The sequence below is a fragment of the Cryptosporidium muris genome, genomic scaffold, assembly GCF_000006515.1.
Source record: "Cryptosporidium muris RN66 scf_1106632373453 genomic scaffold, whole genome shotgun sequence".
In the NCBI taxonomy this organism is placed as follows: domain Eukaryota; phylum Apicomplexa; class Conoidasida; order Eucoccidiorida; family Cryptosporidiidae; genus Cryptosporidium; species Cryptosporidium muris.
This window is the reverse complement of record NW_002196570.1, coordinates 845,594-866,175: the sequence shown is the minus strand read 5'-3', so window position 1 is coordinate 866,175 and position 20,582 is coordinate 845,594. Positions and strand designations below refer to the sequence as shown.

Below are 20,582 nucleotides of genomic sequence, written 5' to 3'. Positions count from 1 at the left end.
ACTACTCTTCATATAGATTGGATTTAATAAAATGGGCCTTTGCCAATCTAAATTAGCTGTTGATGTAGCTGTAAAGAGACGAGTGCATACTAATAAGACTAATCATAACCCTTTGCCTGTAAATAATACATGTGTAGATTTACAGGCAACCCCTGGAATGTTTATTACATCTAAAAAGGGTCATCTTTCAGAAATGTATCAAAGAGTCAAGAAGCTAGGATCTGGTGCATATGGAGAAGTTCTGTTATGTACAGATAAGACAACAGGAGCTGAACGTGCAATTAAAATTATTAGAAAAAGTTCGGTTAATGTACCTGTCAACTCGACACTCTTAGAAGAAGTTGCGGTAGTGAAACTATTGGACCACCCAAACATTATGACTCTATATGATTTCTTTGAAGATAGAAGAAACTACTATTTAGTTATGGAATGTTATAAAGGTGGGGAGCTATTTGATGAAATTATACATCGTTTAAAGTTCAATGAAGTTGATGCAGCAGTTATAATAAGACAAGTTTTAAGTGGTGTGACATATTTACACAATCATAAAATAGTGCACCGTGATTTGAAACCTGAAAATTTATTATTAGAGTCTAAAGAAAAAGATGCACTGATCAAAATCGTTGATTTTGGTCTTTCAGTGGTATTTGATCATCAGAAGAAAATGAAGGATAGATTAGGGACTGCCTATTATATCGCGCCTGAAGTTCTGCGTAAGAAATACGATGAAAAGTGTGATGTTTGGTCAATTGGAGTAATATTATTTATCTTACTGTCGGGATATCCACCATTTGGTGGGCAAACTGATCAAGAGATACTACGGAAGGTGGAACGCGGAAAATATTCATTTGATTCACCTGAGTGGAAAAACGTTTCAGAAGGAGCTAAAGATCTAGTCAGACAGATGTTACAATATGACCCACAGAAACGTATAACTGCTCAACAAGCATTAGAACATCCCTGGATCAAAGAAATGTGCAGCCGTAAAGACTCAGGAATTGAATTACCAAGTTTAGCCAATGCAATTGAAAATATGAGGAAGTTTCAAAATGCACAGAAACTTGCACAAGCCGCATTACTATTCATGGCTACAAAGTTAACTACCCAGGATGAGACTAAACAGTTGACGGAAATATTTAGACATATAGATAAGAATGGAGATGGCCAGTTAGATAGAGAGGAGTTAATAGATGGTTATGCGCAACTACTTGTATCTGAAATGGCTATTTTTGACCGCCAGCAAATAGAGAATGAGGTCGACAATATACTTGAAGCAGCAGACTTTGACAAAAACGGATATATTGAGTTTTCAGAATTTGTAACAGTTGCAATGGATAGACGCTGTTTACTTAGTCGTGAAAGACTTGAGATAGCATTCCAAATATTTGACCAAGATGGAAGTGGGAAGATAAGCATTAATGAATTAGCAGCTATTTTTGGCCTCCAGCAAATTGAAGATTCTGTATGGAAAGGTATATTGGTTGAAGTAGATAAAAATAATGATGGAGAAGTAGACTTTGAAGAATTTTGCCAAATGATTCAGAAACTATGTCTTAATAAAGACCAAGTAGGCAAAGCATCTGAACTTGTATTACTACAAAATAGTAACTAAGCTTGAATATATTGGGATAAATTACCGTAAATTAATAACATAAAATAAAAGTATTATATACAGAATTTAAGATAAATATTTAAGAAGGGATATTACCGAAGTATAATTGCTAATTTATACTAATGTATTGTTTTATTATATTAAGTTTAAAGCTATTATTTGTTTATAATTAAATCTAATAAAAATTGATTACGCAGATATAAAATGATTCTTAAATCCCTGGTGTTCTTTCATATCCTCAACTTTTTCTTTTCTATCAAGTATCCCAATGATTATACCAATAATTACTAGTGCAAGTACTGTAACAGTTATAATTCTAGTGAAGGTCTTTGTAGGGCTTACAGAAAGTACTAAGGACCAGTTTCGTGGATTATTAATTGGATATAGTTGAGCTATTACATGTGTGTTTGGTATAAGACCCATCCAAATATTTGAATATTCTGAATTACCAGTGTCCCTACCACCAGAAAAATCGAACTTCAATAAGCTTGAAGGCTCCTTTCTAGATGATTCAGTAACCTTGCTCATAGCTGTTATCCCAACAAAGAGTTCCTCAATATAGTTATTAGTTTTCCCCAAACCGAATAACAAATATGGCTGCTGAATAACACCATTCGTTGATTGAGGAAACTGAGTTGCAGTCCTTGGGGTTTTAATTCCATTTAGGTCAGTAATAGTAATTTTCACAGTTGGTCCATGTGAAGTATTTCCAGTGCACTTCCCCCTGCAATAAGGTGATATATTTGATGAGCTTAAAATAGTAATTTTCATGAATAATGCAGACCCATCAGATTGAGAGATTGCACAATTGACATTTCGTTTACCATGTTCATTAGGTGAAGAGATATATATTATATCCAAAAGTCCGTCATCGTAGAAGTCAAAAAAAGCAGCTTGTTCAACAAAATCCATGTCATTTGTTGCAGCATCATTATCAAGTAGCTCAAAATGTCTATAAATAGACCCCTTATTTATAAATCTCTCTGAATCTATAAAAACTCTAGAAAACCAATGGTGGATATTGTTTAAAATTGTTAAAAATTTGCCAGTGTATCCAGAACTTACATAACTATTTATAATTATATGTGGATTGATTTTATCATTATTTTCGCTGGAACTATTTTGGAAAGCTGGTCCCATCTGTGCAGGAGCAATATATCTTGATTTCTCGCCATTTGCAGCCAAATTCTTTAGAACACGCGCTTGTCGAGATCCATTAGGTAGAACAACTATAGCTAAAACATCTGGGTAGCCATCTAGATCTTGATCCCCAATATTCAACACAGTTGGACTAAATTCATCAGTTGCCCACTGCAGCTCCAGAGCTTGAAAATGTTTCTTTGTAGGAAAGAATGAGAAAAATGATGCAACATGGCTTGCCATACTAGACTGTAATAAATGATTATTTTCTGTTTGACCTTTAGACCTTTTATCATCATGAATATTTTCACTGGATAAATTTATGGTTTCAAAAAGAGCCGATACTGTAAAACCTTGGAAAAATGCATTACTTCTTGAATTTATATTGTTATTTCCAAACCAAAATGACAAAAAAGACCTAGGTATAGTAGATTTTTCCTCAGAACTTATATCCTGTAAAATTGCATTATCATCCTCACTTGTGAAGCTATGTAAACTAAATTGTGATGAAGTACACAATTTATTTGAAAGTCTACACTTTGGGATTTCATCATGTTGTGCTTTAGCCTTGAAATTGAACTCATCTTTAGTGGAGCATATAGAGCCCTCTTGAACGTTAGGAACAAACACTATACGGCTATTAGAAACGCATTGTTTTTTATTATCATAAATACACACCGGAATAAGTAAATCTATTGATCCATCTCCATTAAAATCAGAAAACGCAATGTGCCCCGAACCCGAAGGTAGTATAATTGGAGAATAGTTACTACTGTTATCACTTTCCAATTGTCTGTGTACTCTATACTTTGCAATACCATTATGCACTTGATTGAGCCATATTTCCAGTGCTCTTTTTGAACTAGATTCGTTTGAGTAGTTTACTTCCAGAACTATATCAGCTCTGCAATCCCCATCCATGTCGACAAAAGCTGATGAGTGTCGAGAAGCTATTTGTGCATAGTTGATTTTAGGATCTTCCATTTCAACCCACTCTCCTAATAAGGCCCATGGAAGTAACTCAAAAGATACAGATGCAATATTCGATGATATATTATGCTTATTTTCACCCAAATTAACCCATACAAATCTTTCGTATGGAGTATTATTAGAAATACTTCTTTCCCCTAACAAATCCAAATGTCCATCATGATTAATATCAACTGCTAAAAACTGAACAGTAGAAAGACTATCTTCTGGAGATTCCCATATATCAACTAGTTGATTTGTCTCTGGATATTGGGCGAGTATAGTGAAGCCATATCCTGTTTTAGTACCATCATTTCTTTCAGTCACTACCAAAATATCCATATAACCATCACCATTCCAATCTTCAGTAATGAACATTACTGCTGTTTTATTAAAGGTTGTAAAAGGCCCTTTAATAAATTCTTTTGTTTTAGGACTCCATAGAAAGACACATATTTGTCCACTAGATTTCGTTGATTTTGGAGCATTATAAAAAAATATATCACTGTACTGATCACCATTATAGTCTGCAAAGCCCATAATCCTGCCATCAAGATGTGGAATTCCGAAGTTCTTAACCTTGTTGATAGATTGTTTGCGTGATTGCAATGGAAAACTAGCTTTAAGCCATTCTACAGGCCAGCTACAAAAGACCATTTTCAAACAATTCTCCAATGCAAGCCCTATTATAAACAGCCTAATATATAGTAGAGGTATGTCCATTGGATATTGAATGAGTCAATCCTATTAAGTCATCTGAAATTAGCATTTAGTTTTCAGGAAACGAGTAGCTGCAAGCTTACCGCTAATCTTCTCATCAACTTTTGGGCCTGCAAAAGAATCTGCAAATTACCTTCACTTACTATCAAGTTTATAGAAATCATATATAACTTATTTGTGAAAATACCTCTATCATATTAATATTTTACTAATAATTTCAGTTGGACTACTTCTTGGCTATTATAGAAAATTGGCTATGTGGCTAAAGTTTGTATTCCCTCTCTTTAATAAGGCAAGCACAAATAATAACTTCGTGAAGCATATGAAATCTATATATTTTAGTAAAAATAAGATCATAAAGATTAATAGACTGTTTTTGCAACTTAATACAGTTCTTAAAAAAACTACTTTTTCAATCTGGAGAGACAATGAAATAGGCATTTGCAGGCCACATGCTTTAGTAGCTAAGACTTACAGAAACTATCTTTTAATGAATGATATTGAACCCACTAAACCACAGCTGAACTTAATAAAGCGCTTGATCTTATTACACTTCCAGTTTAAGCTATATATTACACATGAAGCCAAAAAAAAAAGTTTCTATAACGAGTTACTTAACAAGATAATCAAGTTATTAGTTAATCCTGTAGATATAGATCCATTAAGAACACTTTTAAAGTTAGGAAGGGAGTATCATTGCACTAATAATGTATACAAAGGAAATACCTGTTATGGACTATATATATATGGAGAACCTGGCTTAGGAAAGACAATGCTCATGGATTTATTCTATGAAACTATTGATACAACTAGAAAGAAGCGTATTCACTTTCATGAATTTATCAAAGATATAAATGATCAAATCTATCATGCAAGGCAAAGGATGTGCACTGACTCAATAACTTTTGTGGCTAATGAAATCAAAAAAACAACTGATATAATATGTATAGATGAATTTCAGATCATCCACATTACTGATGCAATGATAATTAAACGTTTATTTAATATTTTGTTTGATTTGGGTATAGTTGTCATTATGACTTCTAATCGACCACCAAACGATTTGTACAGCGGTGGTTTAAATAGAAGTAATTTCATATCTTTTATTGATACTCTGATGAAGTTTTGTAAAGTATATAATTTAAAAGGAGAAACAGATTTTAGATTATCCCGAATATCAAAAACACATAATAAATTAGATAAACAAAATATTAAATGTTTAGTTGTGGATCAAATACATCTCAAGCATAAGCTTAGATCATCTTGCTACTACTTCTCACCAAAAAGATCAATTGACACAATTTTGATGGATATTTACAATAATAATGATAGCAGAAATATAAAAGATAAATACCAATCTTATACACTTAAAATAGGATCACGTAAACTCATTGTACCTTTTGTTAACTCTGAATCTGCGTTAGTATACTTTGCAGATTTATGTGGTGGTCTTACAGGAACTGATGACTACGTTATGTTAGCTAACACATTTGAAAAAATTTATCTTTATGATGTCCCACAAATGAGCAATATTGATACTTTCTCAGCAATCTTAAGACGTTTTATTTCACTTATTGATATTCTCTACGATAAAAGTGTAGTGGTTACTTTAGATGCAGAGAAAGATTTGTGGGAGCTTATAGATTGCATACCAACTGAATTATCACTGATAGTGAAACTAAGACATCATTTAATGAATAATTGGAGGTCTTTAGAGCAAATTATGCAATACTTACGTATTGAAGTGATCCCTCAGCTTGTAGCTAATAGTCCAAATATGCCACCAAGAGTAATTCTATATAATTGTATATTAACAATAGCTGACCAATTTGAACATGAAGAAATTAATTGCATTACACAAGTCATTACAGATGGTATTCCTGATAGATCACCCCTTGAAGCACTTAGGTAAGTTCTATTAATCTTGAGTTAATATATAATTAACACATATTTTGTTTAGAGAATCACTGCAATTTTTCGCACCTGTAAATTGCGAAGATCTTATATTATGGAATAAATTCGCCTCTAATGATCTGAGAAATACAAACTGTCACTTTATTTGGAAGCTTAGTACAAACAGGTATGCAACATCTTTTCATTACTAGTAAATCTCAATTATCACTTCGGTTTTTTATTTGCAATTTTGCAGTTCAATATCACAATCAAGTGGCATCCAAGATGTTAGATTTGCTATTGCTAGAATTTTATCTAGGTAAGCAGGCTACAATAGTCTAGGGATATTTTTGAAAACAGAAAGAAAAAAAATTATATTTAAAGATTGCATTATATGATGTCAGAAAACTATATACTTGACTGCAAACATAAAAGAAAACCTAAATTAAAAGGAAAAATATGAATATATCTTTTTTAAGAAAATATGGACAATCTACTCTTAATAAAAAAAATTATAGTTACTTAAATATATACTTAAATATACTTAGAAATATTTTTCGACAATTCAATATATTGCATTAAATTTTGTCAGATATAAACAATTATATTTCTCTCTAAATGTTTTCATCTGAATTATTTTGTTAAAGTTGAATTTATAAATATTGCTTTCATGACTGTGCAATGAAAGGCTCTACTTTATTACTTAGTTTCTGATAGACTCAAAAAATCTATTTTTTATTGCCACAAGAGTAATCTATATTTCATTTCATTTATGATGAAAATATTATCTGAATCTCTTAACTTCATCATATGTTGAGATCTTTTTGGAGCTTATTCAAATAGTTGTAATTGTAAAGTTAGGAACTTTATTCACTAAAAGGCTTGTTTACTTATTCAGAAATATGTATCTCGCCTTAAAAGTTTTATTTTGCTAAGCTGTACTGGTGTTGAAAACAGCACTACAAATCTACAATAGTATTTTTAAATCTACAAGTGAAAATAGGTGAAACTTTAGTTATATTTGTACAACAAAGCAATAAATTTTGCTGTTAAAAATTATTCTATTATATTTTATTCAAAAAATAGTTTTAACGTATCTGTAGTCAAAAAAATAGAATTTTAAATTACTGCCATAATTACATAGATGGTAACTTAATAGTCCCCACTGTTCTACAATGAAAATATAATTATTCGGTAACCTGGATCCAATTTCTGTTTTCTTTGTCTTTTGATGAGGATGTCAAATATATTGATGCATGCATTTATCCTGAAAAAATTGCACAGTTTTCCACCCAATGATCCGCAGAAGGCGGCCCCACATTTCTTTAACATTGCTATTTTTATACCCATATTTCACAAGGAAAAGAGAAGAATACACAATAATAACTATGCAAATATGCCAAATAACTCTCCTGTATGTACCGATATATTTGACTATCCCTGGAAGTTCGGGAGATATGAAGTTACTGTTGATCAAAACATAGGTATGGCTAAAGTAGAATAAACTTCTACAGTACAAGCTAAATTTCTATATTAAAGGTAGCAGAAAAACCCAAGAAGATAGGTTTTGTATTTCCCATCAACTTGTTGAAGGGTTAGATGATGTATGTTTTTTTGGAATATTTGATGGGACTGTGGGTATGTTTTGCAATCTCTAATTGTATACTTAAAAGATTTAAACAATTTTTAGGCGACTTCGCTTCAGATAATATAAAAGATATAATTATCCCAGCTCTTCTAAATGTACCCACATGGTATGTAATACAAAATTCTCATTTGTGTAGTAAGTATTAAAATATTTGGGTTTTGTAGGAAAATCATTTCTGAAAAAGCTAAGCAGAATAGCTTGACGCTTGATGAGAACACAAAAACTATCTTAAAAGACTTGATGATTAAGACATTTAAATCTGCAGACGAAATTTTAATTGATCGTTGTAGGATAAAGGAAAAACATTACTCCTCATGTACAGGAGTTGTGCTACTGTTTATTCGTAATATTTTGGTTATAGCACATGTAGGTGACTCTCGTTCTGTGGCTTGTATTAGCTCAGATAAAGGTTATGTCGGTCAGTTTTTGACACATGACCATAAACCAGACCAGCCCAAGGAGCATAGAAGAATTGTTGAAAGTGGCGGATCAGTAGAATATCTACAAAATCACAATAATAAACCATTTCTTCGTGGTGGAGATTTTACAAGAAGAAGGGCAAAAGGAGATACTCCCATGCAACTTCAGTACTCTCGTGCCTTTGGTGGGAAAGATCTCAAACCATATGGATTGAGCTGCCTACCGGATGTAACTCTCTTAAATATAACTAAAAATAATAAAATGTTTGTGATTGCAACTGATGGACTCTGGGATATCCTATCTGCACAACAATGTTGCGATCTGTCCATCTACTCTCAAGAGTTCGGTATATCTCCAGCAAAGTACCTTGTCAATGCTGTTGTTGACGAAGCAAAAAGTAGAAACATTAATTGCGATAATGTCACTGTAATATGTATCGTTGTTAAACAATAATTCTACAGGTAAATACTGTTTCATTTTGATAGTGAGAAATATAAACTATCTACTAAGTAGTCAAGTGATATTTTTACAATAAAAAAGAAGACTCTGAGGAGTGATCCCCAACTAATATCTTCAGGTTATCTATTAAAGTATTAAATGTCTTAAAATAAGATATTTCCCTCACTAATTCTTGTAACTATGCTACTTTATATTCTCTCCCCTATGTATCCCGCCGTATTGGAGGCTTTAACTTCTTGTCCTTGTAGGCCTGCTTTACTCTAGGATATTTCTGAACCCAAAGAATGGCATCCGTACAAAAAACTCAAACATTACACAATTTGAAGGTATATATTATTGGAGATGAAGATACTGTGGCTGGTTTTTTATTAACTGGGATGGGTGCTAGAGATACTCAAGGTAACACTAATTTCTTAATTGTAGATACTAAAATAACTCCTACTCAAATAGAAGATGCATTTCGTGACTTTACAAGTCGCAAAGACTGTGGAATACTGATGATCAATCAATATATTGCCGAAGAAATTCGATATCTTGTTAATACCCATGATAAGGTAATCCCCACTGTGTTAGAAATTCCTAGCAAGGACAAGCCATATGATCCTGTAAAAGACTCAGTAATGCAGCGTATTAAGCTATTTTATGGTGGAGTACTTCCTGAATAAATAGTGAAATATAGAGTTATTCTTTTTTGAATGTATATAATCTATGAATGATTTGAATATCCTCATATTTTAATATATTGAACTTTAAATTATATTTATCATTACTAAGATTTAACATGGTGACCTTTTTAGAGTTTTCCCATGATCCTAGGATATGACATGAGCATGCAATATTCTATTCAGAGTTCAAGTCTATGTCATCTTTATTTAATTCCGAATATTTTTGTATAAGATTATTCTTCAATAACACTGGGACTACTGAAGAATTTGCTTTTAAAAAGTTAAATATTGCACCATATCTCAACTTACACTGATTAATACGATTTTGTATCCTTTGAGATTCAGAGTTAATTACATCATACAACCAATCGTTATGCTCTTCACTTTGAAACTGCATCATTAAATCATTTATTGGTACTCTGTTATACGTTGATGAGTGACAACAATGTAACCAAGAGAATGGATTATCTCTGCTAGCATAATTCACTATAAACTCTTTATTTTCTAAAGATATATTAGGAGACTCATATTGAAAGTTACAAAGAAAACATTTTACGTGTTCTAAAGAGGAATTTGAAAAGCATTTTGCCAATTCTCTTGCATCATTTTGAATATATTCGAAGGTTTTCTTTGCAATATCCTTCTCATCACTACAGCTGTAAGGAAATAGAGTACCACTTAATAGAGGATCCATTAATTTAACGAGCTCTGATACAAACAATTTTTTATCTTGTGTCTGTTTCTGAAATTTCAAATGCCTACCTATTGCATTACTATTGAGCTCATCTATTAAATGCAGCATACTTCAATCCTTTTTCTTAAATATTTTTTATTTTTAGTATTGGCTGTCAAATTATGATAGAATCTTATTCTACTAGCGGGAAGCACTTTGCTGCCTAGACCTCAGTGCTATAAATACTAGATATACTTTAGTTATTGCGAATATATATTTTAAAAGAATTCCAAGCTACTTTAATATTATAGATTGTTTTATCTAATAGCTTACCCTTGCACTAGAGTATCACAACTAGGTTTGTATGCGCAGTAACACCTTCTCACTGATGAGGACATATCTACACACCTCACAAGTGGCCGCCACAAGAAAAATCTAAATATTGTGCAGTATAGTGAGTTGAGAAAGTTTTTATAATATAGGAGTTAATTAGAAAGTGTTAATTTCATCTTGTGTATATAAATTAAGAACTATACATATCTCTAAATGAAGTTAGAATATCTTTTTTATTATTAGCAAACTCATCTCAATGAGGATGCAGACTAAAAGGAAATAAGTGATTTTTGCCATACCACCCTTTCTGTAATGTTCTTCAGCTTTCAAAACTCTTCTATATGCATGTTCAGTCTTCTGTAGTGACAATTCCACATTGTAATCTATTCTATCAACTAATGAACCTTGCTCTATGACTAAATATGCCATTTCTTTAAACATTGCATTTAATTGAGCAATACTTTGTGTAATCTTGGCAGTTTCCTAATTCAATATCAGTAGAAAATATAAATTATGAAGATATTTCCTATTATATGTCTCAATGAGTTATTAACATACCTCTATAGTAGAAGTCCTTTGAATTTGATTATTAATAGTTGCCTTATTTCAAGTGATAGTTTTCTTTAAAATATAGGGAATATAGGGAAGAAACATACCTCACTTACTGAATTTAATTCAAAGGTGGAATTTAAGTTCACACTCTCTAAATTCTCAGTTAATGGAATAGTTCTTTTACTTAATTGATCTAAATAATATCTCTGAATTCTCCGGAACTGTTGCCCCAGTGGTTGTAGTTGGGTAGCAATACTATTTTCTGCATTTGTCCGTATTATTGATTCTCTAACATCTCCTCGAGATGTATGTATATTTTTAGATTCTTTAGCAGATATTTGATGGATCAAATACTCAGTAAATTTAAAAGAAGAGTAAATGGTAGAAGACAAAGATTCAATATCAATTCCTAGAGAAAGTGCTGCATCGTCCTCTAGGATGCAAATAAGTCGTTTTTGATGAAGTTTCTGCAATTGAGAGAGCAGTTCCTTAATTTTCGTAACTTCCTCTTGTGCTTCATTGACCAAGTCTGTCCATAATGGTGGCAAGGTTTCTTTCATTTCAACGTCTATATACCTACCATTTTCTGTAAAAATGTGCGATTCAACATATATTGTAAGGAAAGAAAAGAAGATAGTTCATTATTTATTTTATATTAAAGATGGGAAGAAATTTCTGAAGTATTGTTCCGTATTACTTACCTTTACTTTTCTCACTTCTTGACTCTCCTGGTACTCCTAATCCAAATCTATCAAGACGCCTTCTATGTTCATGTCTAAGTTTTATATATATGTTGGTTAGATCTCTATTACTTTCTACTAACATATACAAAACTTATCTGTTATTTTAGCTAATCTCAAAGGATTATTTATAGGTAGTGAGCGCATAAAGTGAAATTAGTGAAATTTCACCCAAATAAGTTAGAGCTGAGAATTAGATTATCTTGCGTTATAGTTCTTTGATATTTAGTTTGAAATTATAAAGTTTTACTTTATCTTACCTATAAATTAATATAAGGGAAGAAGTCGAAGTAATATTATAGTTCATTAGGCAACCTTTAAAAGTACACTAGCTATTGGATTTTAAGTTGTTTGTGTAATTTAACAAGAACACTAAGTTAAAGTGGAAATTAAAAAGGAAAGTAAGTGAATCACTACTAAATTATATTCGCAATATTGGATCTTACTGCTCGTTGTGCTGAATCTAGAAAACAAGGGTAATTTCACAACTATACTTACGAAATGAGATAATAGTAATAGCTATCTAAATTAAGTACATGCTTAGTGAAATTAGGAATAAGATCTTGAAAAACCAAAATTTTTGGTATACACGAAAGTATAGAACTTGTTACTACCTTACATCTCGTATAGGGAGCTATAACTATTTATTGTTATATAATATATAATGATTAAACAAAGTGGTGTATTTTCACTAATTAATAATGCTTTTAAAAGAATTACTTTATTTCAAAAGATAAAATTTAATTAGTTAATAAATTACTGTATATATTGTGTATCTTTTATAACAGTAAAAGTATTAGCTTAAGCAGATCAAGCGTCTAATTAAGCTTTGCCAATATTGGGTTTTTAATATATACAAAATTCACATACAAAATACCTCTATATATTCATTATGTATCTAATTACTATTCACACAGGAAGTGTTACAGCTCCAAGTAAACCTGTGTATAGAATTACTACTCAAACAATTTTTATAGTCCAATATAATATTACTTCAAATTTATTAGGCCTGAATAATATTTTAATAGAAATAGGTATACGTAAAAGTTTATTTAAACTTTTCTATTTAGATTAGGAAACTTCCTGTGAACCTGTTGTAGAATATTTCATTGTCAAATCTTGCAGAAAACTAAATAATCACCTCAAAACGAAATTAACCAAATATAATTATAAGATTCTAATCAATATTAATAAATTTTTAATCAAGTATTTATTTGTATATATAGCAAAAATAGCCTCTAGCCAATGTAGAAAGAGTAATATTATATCTATAATAGTTCAATGAAAGAAGTAAACAAAATCAATCATAATAATAGTTAAAATATATTTTTTATTAATATTATTTGTACTAAAATATTTATTTACACAGCTCTCAAAAAAAAATAAAATTTATTTATAAATGAGTAAATAAATGAAAACTATATGGGGATAAGGAAGAGAGATAAGGAAATATATGACAATATTAATCTTATAAAAAAAAAAAAAAAAAGTGGCACTTGAGCATTTTTAATATTAGAATTTCCATGGAATTTATATACCTGTATTTGATGAAGGTAATTACAAGTATTTCTTATTTTCCAAACCTTTAACCTGTATCTATAGTGCAATTAGAGTTAGTTACCAGATATATTCAAATATACTTCGAAGTATTCTGGAAGGTCAGACTTCAAGATAAAGCAATACTTTACTGGAGGACTTGTTAATTCAACCAATAAAAAAGGCTCACACCTATTATTATCTAATTATAGATAGTTATACATTTATATGTTACCAACATTAAAATTATATAATTTCTCATCAGTACAAAGTTCTGGTTCTAGAATACTATAAACAAAATAACTCATTTTATATTATCTTTCAACTAGCTGGGCAAATATTTTATAAGTATTCTATATTAAGTATGCGTATTAACATAAAATTAATACGAGTTATATATGCAAGAATAAATAGTAGCTTTATGTATACTAGCTAATATCTCAGTAATAATGTAGAATTTGAGTAATCAGTGGCCATAACTACTTACTAAAGTAATAGTAAAATATCGACTTGAAAAAGTTATAACTAGTCTAATTAATACCATAATTAAAGAATGCTTATGTTTTTATTTATAAATTCAATAATTTGAGTCCCAGAATTAATAAAAAAAACTCGAAATAGTATAGTTATGGTAAGAATAATACTATACATAGTAACAAGCAAATCAATATATAGCACATTAATATCAAAATAAATTATATTAACTAATCATAACCTTAGTATATAACTAAAATAAGTGAACTGATAAGTACATATAAGTCATATTAGATGATTTCATTCTATAGGGTATGATACATGTAAATTTGGAAATGCAATGTTTTTTACACTTTATTCAATGATTATTACTATATTTAAATTAAATAACAAGGTTAATTCAATGATTTTATATCAAGATTGTATCATTTTAACACTTATCAGAATTTATTGAAACCATATTTGGATAATTAGTTACATTAAACTGAAAGAATTTGTGAGATGATCAGGCAAAGTCATTCATAAAAAAAAACTGAAATTCTTGAATCTAAAGGTAAATTTCATCTACCTAAAAGTAACTATTATTTTGTTTAATATCAAACTCTGTGCAGCAGTATAGCTTCTTATTAAGTGGTGAAAATACCAAGCTATTATAAGAAAATACTTATAATACAAAAACGTATATATAGGATTTTGCAAAGTTTACGAATAAAATTTTATTTTTATTACTCTTAAGCGAGTTTTAAAAATAAATAGTGATGATATAGAGTTCTAAGTTTATTGGAAGGTAAAGTCTTGTTTACAAAGAAAATACAATAATTACTACTATAATCAATTGATTTTGTGTTATATCACTTTAAAATAAACTAATGACAATTAGTAATGAAAAGTTCTAGTGATACTTGTAGCATCATGAAAATCCACGTAAATTCAGAATTATACATGTCTTTTAGGTTTATTTATGAAAAATATTAATGAATACACTAAACATATGGTCGAGTAGCAATCACCAATCATTTTCTTTAAGAAAGAATCCATAATTTAGTAGTTTCAAGAGTCTCAACTATATTATATATTTCTAATCCTTTATAGTAGAAGTTCAAAGATTCTATGAGTTTTAAAGTTGCAAATAAAGAAGAAATTCCTTAGATCCTAAAACTCACCACATCAATTCTATTTGGATATAATACTTAGCAGATAAATAATCATTTAAGTAACAGAAAAAGCTCATTATAAGTTATATTTGTTCCTGTACTTTGTATATATCTGTTTCGGATTTAGGAAAATTAAGAAAATCATAATAGTAAAAGTAATATTAAGGCAGTAATATTTCTCTTAACATAGCACAAATTGTGTATTTCAATTAAAAGATAAATGCATTTATTTAGTAAAAATCTCTAACTATACAGTCCTTATATACCACCTTTTATTTGGCGCAAAATGCAGTGCAGAATACTGGGACACGTTGGTCCTAGGACCTTTGTGAAACCACTTAACATAAAGAAAACTATACTGCAAGTACTGTGCTAAGTATTTTCTCTAATTAATTATTTAAGTGTACGAATTCTCGATTTACTTGATGGTGTATTTATAATATTCTGCCTATAGATGGAGTTGCCACAATTACTACCTAGTGGTGTAAGTGAAACTTTGGAAGCAAAAACAAATAGACTAGTAGAGGAACTTAAAAATCCTACTGACTTTGTGCGTAGTTGTGTCCTTCGTGGTCCATCATATCTTTCACGATGTATTGATGAGTTTGGTGATGTTATTTCTCACATTGATGAAAAACTCTACATGAATTTGTCTTCATTGGGCTACTTGAGATCAATATATGCATTATGTGATGATATTAATATATTGAAATTTAGTACCTCAGAAATTATGAGTTTTATACTTTCAATTAAGATGTCTTCTAGCTTTATTACAAATTTCTTAGTGGAACCATATGATAATATTCAATTCAATATTTTTCTACTTGATAGACTCCTACAAGTTCAGGATTTATGTAATAGAAGTATTGAATTTACTTTATCTATTGTAAGATTAAAACAGCTTGTCAATCCTTTTATATCTTTAAACACAATGGATATAAGTGACTTGGACTCTGAAAATAGCAAGAATTGCTGCAAGGTACCACCAATTGATCTTGCAAGAGCAAGTGCAATGATTGTAGAATTGGAATCAATGTTAATGGACAACTCAAAGGAACTAGATAGCTATACTAATAAATTAAAATGTGGTAGAAATAGGATCTCACTAGAATTCCTGGAATTTCTCCAAGAAGATATATCTTGGTTGAGAAAAACTAGTGCATTATATAGACAACAAGGTCATAAAATGTTGATTCAAGGGATGCAAATAAGCGACAAAAATTTAATTAGATTGGGTTCAATAGTGCTCCATAACTTTGGAGAACTATGGGACCACATAGATACAATTGTTAATGATGTACTTCTTAGACAAGTCCACCATACATTTCAACTATCTGCGCTAAAGAATTGTATCAACTTAGAAGCAAAACCAGAAATCACCACACCAATCAAGATCTCTATAGCTGCAAAATTACTGTTGGGAACTATTAATAGGACTTTAAATGTTATAGTTGCTGGGTTACAGCAACTACTACGCCTGTATGAAGTCTTGTTAAATAATAAATATCAAGAGTTTCCAACAAGAGGTGAATTTCTGCTAGACAGGAATAATTTAAATTTTGTTGAGGAATATTGGTTTAAATGTTCATCTATTTTATCTAGTGTATTTAAAAGCTTAAATAATCCATCTATCATGTTAAATGAAATGATTGAAGAGCCTGAAGCAGAAATAGCATTTGTAGGACACTTATCATCGGAACAAGTACTTCAGATACTAGTTAGATTTTACCCAGATATCTCAAGACTACTTCAGACAACTTGCAAGTACATTAAGAGAAGATTACTGTTTTCACTACAAATAAATAGCTCAGATATATCTAGTGATATTTTTTCTCTGAATGTTGCTTGTAATATTCGTGAAGAGTATATAAACTGCACGAGATTACGTTTTGTTAAATTATTTGACTCACTGTTAAACCAGAAGAACCAACACTATATACCAAGTCAAATTACAAAAGACATACATATCTTAATAAAATCTATGATTGAGGTATTTTCAGAAGTCAAGGATACTGAAGATGTATGTTCAACTGTGTGTGAAATTTTTCGAAACTTGATATTGCACTTTATTGTAACCTGTGGCACCATAGTGCAACCCGAAGGTAGCAATATTCAATTCTACATATGTGAATCTCTAACAGAAGTCCAGAAGAATTTACTTCCTAAAAAGTCTGGCTATACTGAGTTCCAGTTCTCACTTAAAAAGCCATTACCAAAACCAAATAATTCACACATACTAAATGGTTACATAGCAACAGTCAGTGGTACCCTTTCTGCTGAGTTGGAGAAGATGTTCAAAATTGATACTGTATCAAGTATAAACTTTACAGATAAGAGTCATTTAGTAGACCTACTACGATCACTACAGTATAAAGCAACAGCTCGTTGGTTTGTAAATTTAGCGAGGACTATTCAGTTTTGTCTGCTACCACTTATGCATCAAGAAGCCCTAAATACTTCTGGAAACTACTATAAAGATGAAACTTTTAAGATAAAATCCAATAGCAACTATAATTCTTCAGAGAACATAATATATATATCACACTATATAACTAAGATTCGTGACTTAATCTCACATGTCACTGACAAATGGTTTACACTACTTTCTCCAATACGGCTGTGGCATAAGTGCCTTTTAGCTTTTTGTAGATATGTAACTTTATCTTTTCTGAGTAATTCTGCTTTATTAATAGATATTGATGAGACAAAGTGTCATTATATTGCTGGAAATATTGCTGAGCTTCAAGTAATAATGTCTCAAGTATTAGAAGATGGTGTTACAAGTAATATTTTGCAAAAAGAAATATATATGCTATATGATTTTAGAAGAGTTGTTTTTAGTGATATACTTACAATAGAGTCGACATTAATTAACCGAACAAATTTCTCAGATGATAATGAATTACTCTTTCAGTCAATCACAAGGTTACCCATTATATTAAGCTCTTTGCAACTACTATTTCGCTTACCAGTGGATGGAGCTATGGAAACCATTTATAAGGATATTCCATGTACATTTTCTAAGTATCTAGGTATATCTACTGAACATCTAGCAAGTATAGTGTTTGATACTATTTTTTCTGAATTGCAATTTACTGTGGAAAATGGCTCAGATAAGGACTTACTCGATCTCTTTTCCTATAGAAAACATGTAGTGTCAGATAGTGAACACAGTGACATTAGAAACTCAGCAGACCTATTGAAAAAAATTTCTGAATATGTAAGTTTGCTTGATCAACATTCTTCACTTTATAAAAACATAACTGAAAGAGAAAATAATATAATCTATTTAGTGAGAAGTACAGTAGCGTGTATAAACTATTTAGTCAATAGGAAGTAATACTGTCTAATTACATCATACTTAAAACTTACTAATTAGTGTTGTCTTTTTGGCGGAACCAGGTTGGAGCTTAGAAATTAGTTAAAAGGAATAATCACTAAAGATTAAGATGTATTCAGATTTTATCAATAGTAGTGATGATGAACTAGATTTTCAGAATCAGGTATGAATTTACTCTATATGTTGGGGTTTTTCAAATGATTGAACTTTTACTTCTCTTTAGATAGTTGAGTACTTGAAGCACATTTGTGTCCATGATACAATTCCATCTTTCAAAGGTGACAATTCTAAATACTCATACTTTGAAGATTCAAATATCCTAGGAACTGGGTTTATAGAGAGAATTTCTTCTGATTATGATCATGGTAAGGTATATCTTGATATTAACCCTAGCAAGCTATTTGTAGAGGGCAGTCCAAACCATGAATGTCTGACCTCAGATATTTGTGAGAAAATAAAGAAGGAGTTATTAAATTTGGGCTGGGTTACGGATGTTCTATATTCTATAAAGAATTATAATAATATTATACATCTCGATAATAATGATACAGGCAACTTATATCCAAAAAAGAGCAGTACTGAAGAGGAGATACTTGATTGCCTTAGGACTGTAATAGATCCTGACTTAAATAAAGACATTGTCAGTTGCAATTTTGTAAAAGATTTGGTGATTGATCAAAAGAGTAACTGTGTTTCTTTTAATCTTGAGTTAACAACCCCTGCATGCCCACTGAAAGAGTTTTTTAAGAAAAGTTGCACAGACGCCATAAAGAGGAAATTGAATTATATTAAACAAGTAAATATAGAGTTTAGCAGCAAAGCCCCAAAAACAATTCAGAACTCTGGGACTGCTAAATTTCATGATAATCTAGCTAATGTTTCATATATAATTGCCGTTAGTAGCTGCAAGGGAGGAGTTGGTAAATCCACATTGGCAGTTAATTTTACCTATACATTAAGTATGCAGGGAGCGAAGGTTGGATTAGTAGACTGTGATATATATGGTCCTAGTTTAGAACAGTTAGTTCCAGTAAATTATACCTCTATGCATTATATATCACCTAGTAGCAGTAATGAACATGTGTTGAATAAGCTTATTAAAGACTCTAAGTGTGGAATAGCTAGGTCTTCAATACAGGGAAATGAATTCATTAATTTAAATGATAAAGTGGTAGAAACAGAAGGAATAGTTCCTGTTTTTTTTGAGGGTGTTGCTCTAATGAGTTATTCTTATCTCTCAAACTCTTTAAATAAAAAACGAAGAGTTTCTAATGCTTTTAGAGGACCAATTGCCAGTTCAATTGTTCGTCAGTTAATTACAGGAACAGTTTGGGGTAATTTAGACTATTTAATTTTGGATTTACCACCTGGAACAGGAGATATACAACTATCTATAGCTCAATATATACAAGTAGATGGTGCAATAATAATAACAACTCCTCAGGATTTGAGTTTATCAGATGTAGAGAGGGAACTCCATTTATTTAGTAAGCTAAATATTCCTGTCTTGGCACTAGTAGAAAACATGTCTTATTTTATTTGTGATGGATGTAACAAGAAACACTATATTTTCAAGTCTGGAGATTTTAGCTTTCTTTATAATGAATATAGAATAGAACGCAAATTTTTCTTCCCAATCTATCCAGCACTTTCTCAATGCACATTTAAAAATGAAGATACAAATTCCGACATATTTCCTTTTGTAAAATCAGCCAGAGACAATAACTCTGTTTATCTTGAATTTAAGCAGCTGGCAGAATATATAGTGAGAAGACTTTCATCTGATCGTTATGCAGGAATAAGAACTATTGTAGATGTGATGCATGCAGAAAGGTTTCTTAAATGCACCCTTGTAAGTGCAAGTAGTAAACTGGGAGTAAATGAACAACGGGAGCCTAATATAGAAATATTTTATGTATCTTTTGAAGATGCAAGAAGATCTTGTAGATGTGCACTTTGTTTAGATAGCTGTAATCAAGAATGTACAATACTAAGCGTGGATAATTTAAGGAATATCAATTTAAATAGTATGAAACCAATGGGATCTTACGCTATTTCTATTGAATGGAGCGATAATCACAATAGCATTTTACCATATTCCCTTTTAAGGGAAATTGCTCAAAATTCACAAACAAAGGGCATACAAAGATCTTGCCGACAAAGTTCACTTAACTGGTGAAAATCTTAAGTATAGTGAAGATTATTTAGTAAAAAAACTAAATGTGCTTTATATTCAGTGGGCTGAAACCTGTAA

The 20,582-nt window shown here is 30.7% G+C and overlaps 9 protein-coding genes across 9 annotated transcripts, besides 10 other annotated features; 6 read left to right on the top strand and 3 right to left on the bottom strand.

Moving 5' to 3' along the window:
- Window positions 1-31: 31 nt before the first annotated feature.
- On the top strand, window positions 32-1,612 carry CMU_041080 (calcium-dependent protein kinase, putative; the record flags this gene model as incomplete). Its single annotated transcript, XM_002139351.1, has 1 exon — window positions 32-1,612. The coding sequence occupies one exon, from the start codon at window positions 32-34 to the stop codon at window positions 1,610-1,612; it is 1,581 nt and encodes a 526-aa protein (XP_002139387.1).
- A 27-nt stretch (window positions 1,613-1,639) lies between these two features.
- Window positions 1,640-1,695: a sequence feature (AT_rich).
- A 47-nt stretch (window positions 1,696-1,742) lies between these two features.
- Window positions 1,743-1,799: a sequence feature (AT_rich).
- A 2-nt stretch (window positions 1,800-1,801) lies between these two features.
- On the bottom strand, window positions 1,802-4,378 carry CMU_041070 (FG-GAP repeat family protein; the record flags this gene model as incomplete). Its single annotated transcript, XM_002139350.1, has 1 exon — window positions 1,802-4,378. One exon carries the CDS (start codon window positions 4,376-4,378, stop codon window positions 1,802-1,804), a length of 2,577 nt encoding a protein of 858 aa, XP_002139386.1.
- Window positions 4,379-4,931: 553 nt separating this feature from the next.
- Window positions 4,932-6,353, top strand: CMU_041060 (ATPase, AFG1 family protein; the record flags this gene model as incomplete). The annotated part of the gene is made up of 1 exon (XM_002139349.1): window positions 4,932-6,353. One exon carries the CDS (start codon window positions 4,932-4,934, stop codon window positions 6,351-6,353), a length of 1,422 nt encoding a protein of 473 aa, XP_002139385.1.
- Window positions 6,354-6,833: 480 nt separating this feature from the next.
- Window positions 6,834-6,892: a sequence feature (AT_rich).
- A 491-nt stretch (window positions 6,893-7,383) lies between these two features.
- Window positions 7,384-7,419: a sequence feature (AT_rich).
- Window positions 7,420-7,730: 311 nt separating this feature from the next.
- On the top strand, window positions 7,731-8,855 carry CMU_041050 (protein phosphatase 2C, putative; the record flags this gene model as incomplete). The annotated part of the gene is made up of 4 exons (XM_002139348.1): window positions 7,731-7,818; window positions 7,874-7,972; window positions 8,025-8,088; window positions 8,147-8,855. The coding sequence occupies 4 exons, from the start codon at window positions 7,731-7,733 to the stop codon at window positions 8,853-8,855; spliced, it is 960 nt and encodes a 319-aa protein (XP_002139384.1).
- A 290-nt stretch (window positions 8,856-9,145) lies between these two features.
- On the top strand, window positions 9,146-9,526 carry CMU_041040 (vacuolar ATP synthase subunit F, putative; the record flags this gene model as incomplete). The annotated part of the gene is made up of 1 exon (XM_002139347.1): window positions 9,146-9,526. One exon carries the CDS (start codon window positions 9,146-9,148, stop codon window positions 9,524-9,526), a length of 381 nt encoding a protein of 126 aa, XP_002139383.1.
- A 64-nt stretch (window positions 9,527-9,590) lies between these two features.
- Window positions 9,591-9,625: a sequence feature (AT_rich).
- Window positions 9,626-9,701: 76 nt separating this feature from the next.
- CMU_041030 (uncharacterized protein) lies at window positions 9,702-10,328 on the bottom strand (the record flags this gene model as incomplete). The annotated part of the gene is made up of 1 exon (XM_002139346.1): window positions 9,702-10,328. The coding sequence occupies one exon, from the start codon at window positions 10,326-10,328 to the stop codon at window positions 9,702-9,704; it is 627 nt and encodes a 208-aa protein (XP_002139382.1).
- Window positions 10,329-10,751: 423 nt separating this feature from the next.
- CMU_041020 (SNARE domain-containing protein) lies at window positions 10,752-11,909 on the bottom strand (the record flags this gene model as incomplete). The annotated part of the gene is made up of 4 exons (XM_002139345.1): window positions 10,752-11,015; window positions 11,091-11,132; window positions 11,189-11,670; window positions 11,786-11,909. The coding sequence occupies 4 exons, from the start codon at window positions 11,907-11,909 to the stop codon at window positions 10,752-10,754; spliced, it is 912 nt and encodes a 303-aa protein (XP_002139381.1).
- A 1,074-nt stretch (window positions 11,910-12,983) lies between these two features.
- Window positions 12,984-13,049: a sequence feature (AT_rich).
- Window positions 13,050-13,130: 81 nt separating this feature from the next.
- Window positions 13,131-13,188: a sequence feature (AT_rich).
- Window positions 13,189-13,198: 10 nt separating this feature from the next.
- Window positions 13,199-13,225: a sequence feature (AT_rich).
- Window positions 13,226-13,282: 57 nt separating this feature from the next.
- Window positions 13,283-13,313: a sequence feature (AT_rich).
- Window positions 13,314-14,541: 1,228 nt separating this feature from the next.
- Window positions 14,542-14,562: a sequence feature (AT_rich).
- An 880-nt stretch (window positions 14,563-15,442) lies between these two features.
- Window positions 15,443-18,328, top strand: CMU_041010 (uncharacterized protein; the record flags this gene model as incomplete). The annotated part of the gene is made up of 1 exon (XM_002139344.1): window positions 15,443-18,328. The coding sequence occupies one exon, from the start codon at window positions 15,443-15,445 to the stop codon at window positions 18,326-18,328; it is 2,886 nt and encodes a 961-aa protein (XP_002139380.1).
- A 109-nt stretch (window positions 18,329-18,437) lies between these two features.
- On the top strand, window positions 18,438-20,507 carry CMU_041000 (uncharacterized protein; the record flags this gene model as incomplete). The annotated part of the gene is made up of 2 exons (XM_002139343.1): window positions 18,438-18,491; window positions 18,552-20,507. 2 exons carry the CDS (start codon window positions 18,438-18,440, stop codon window positions 20,505-20,507), a joined length of 2,010 nt encoding a protein of 669 aa, XP_002139379.1.
- Between the last annotated feature and the right edge of the window lie 75 nt (window positions 20,508-20,582).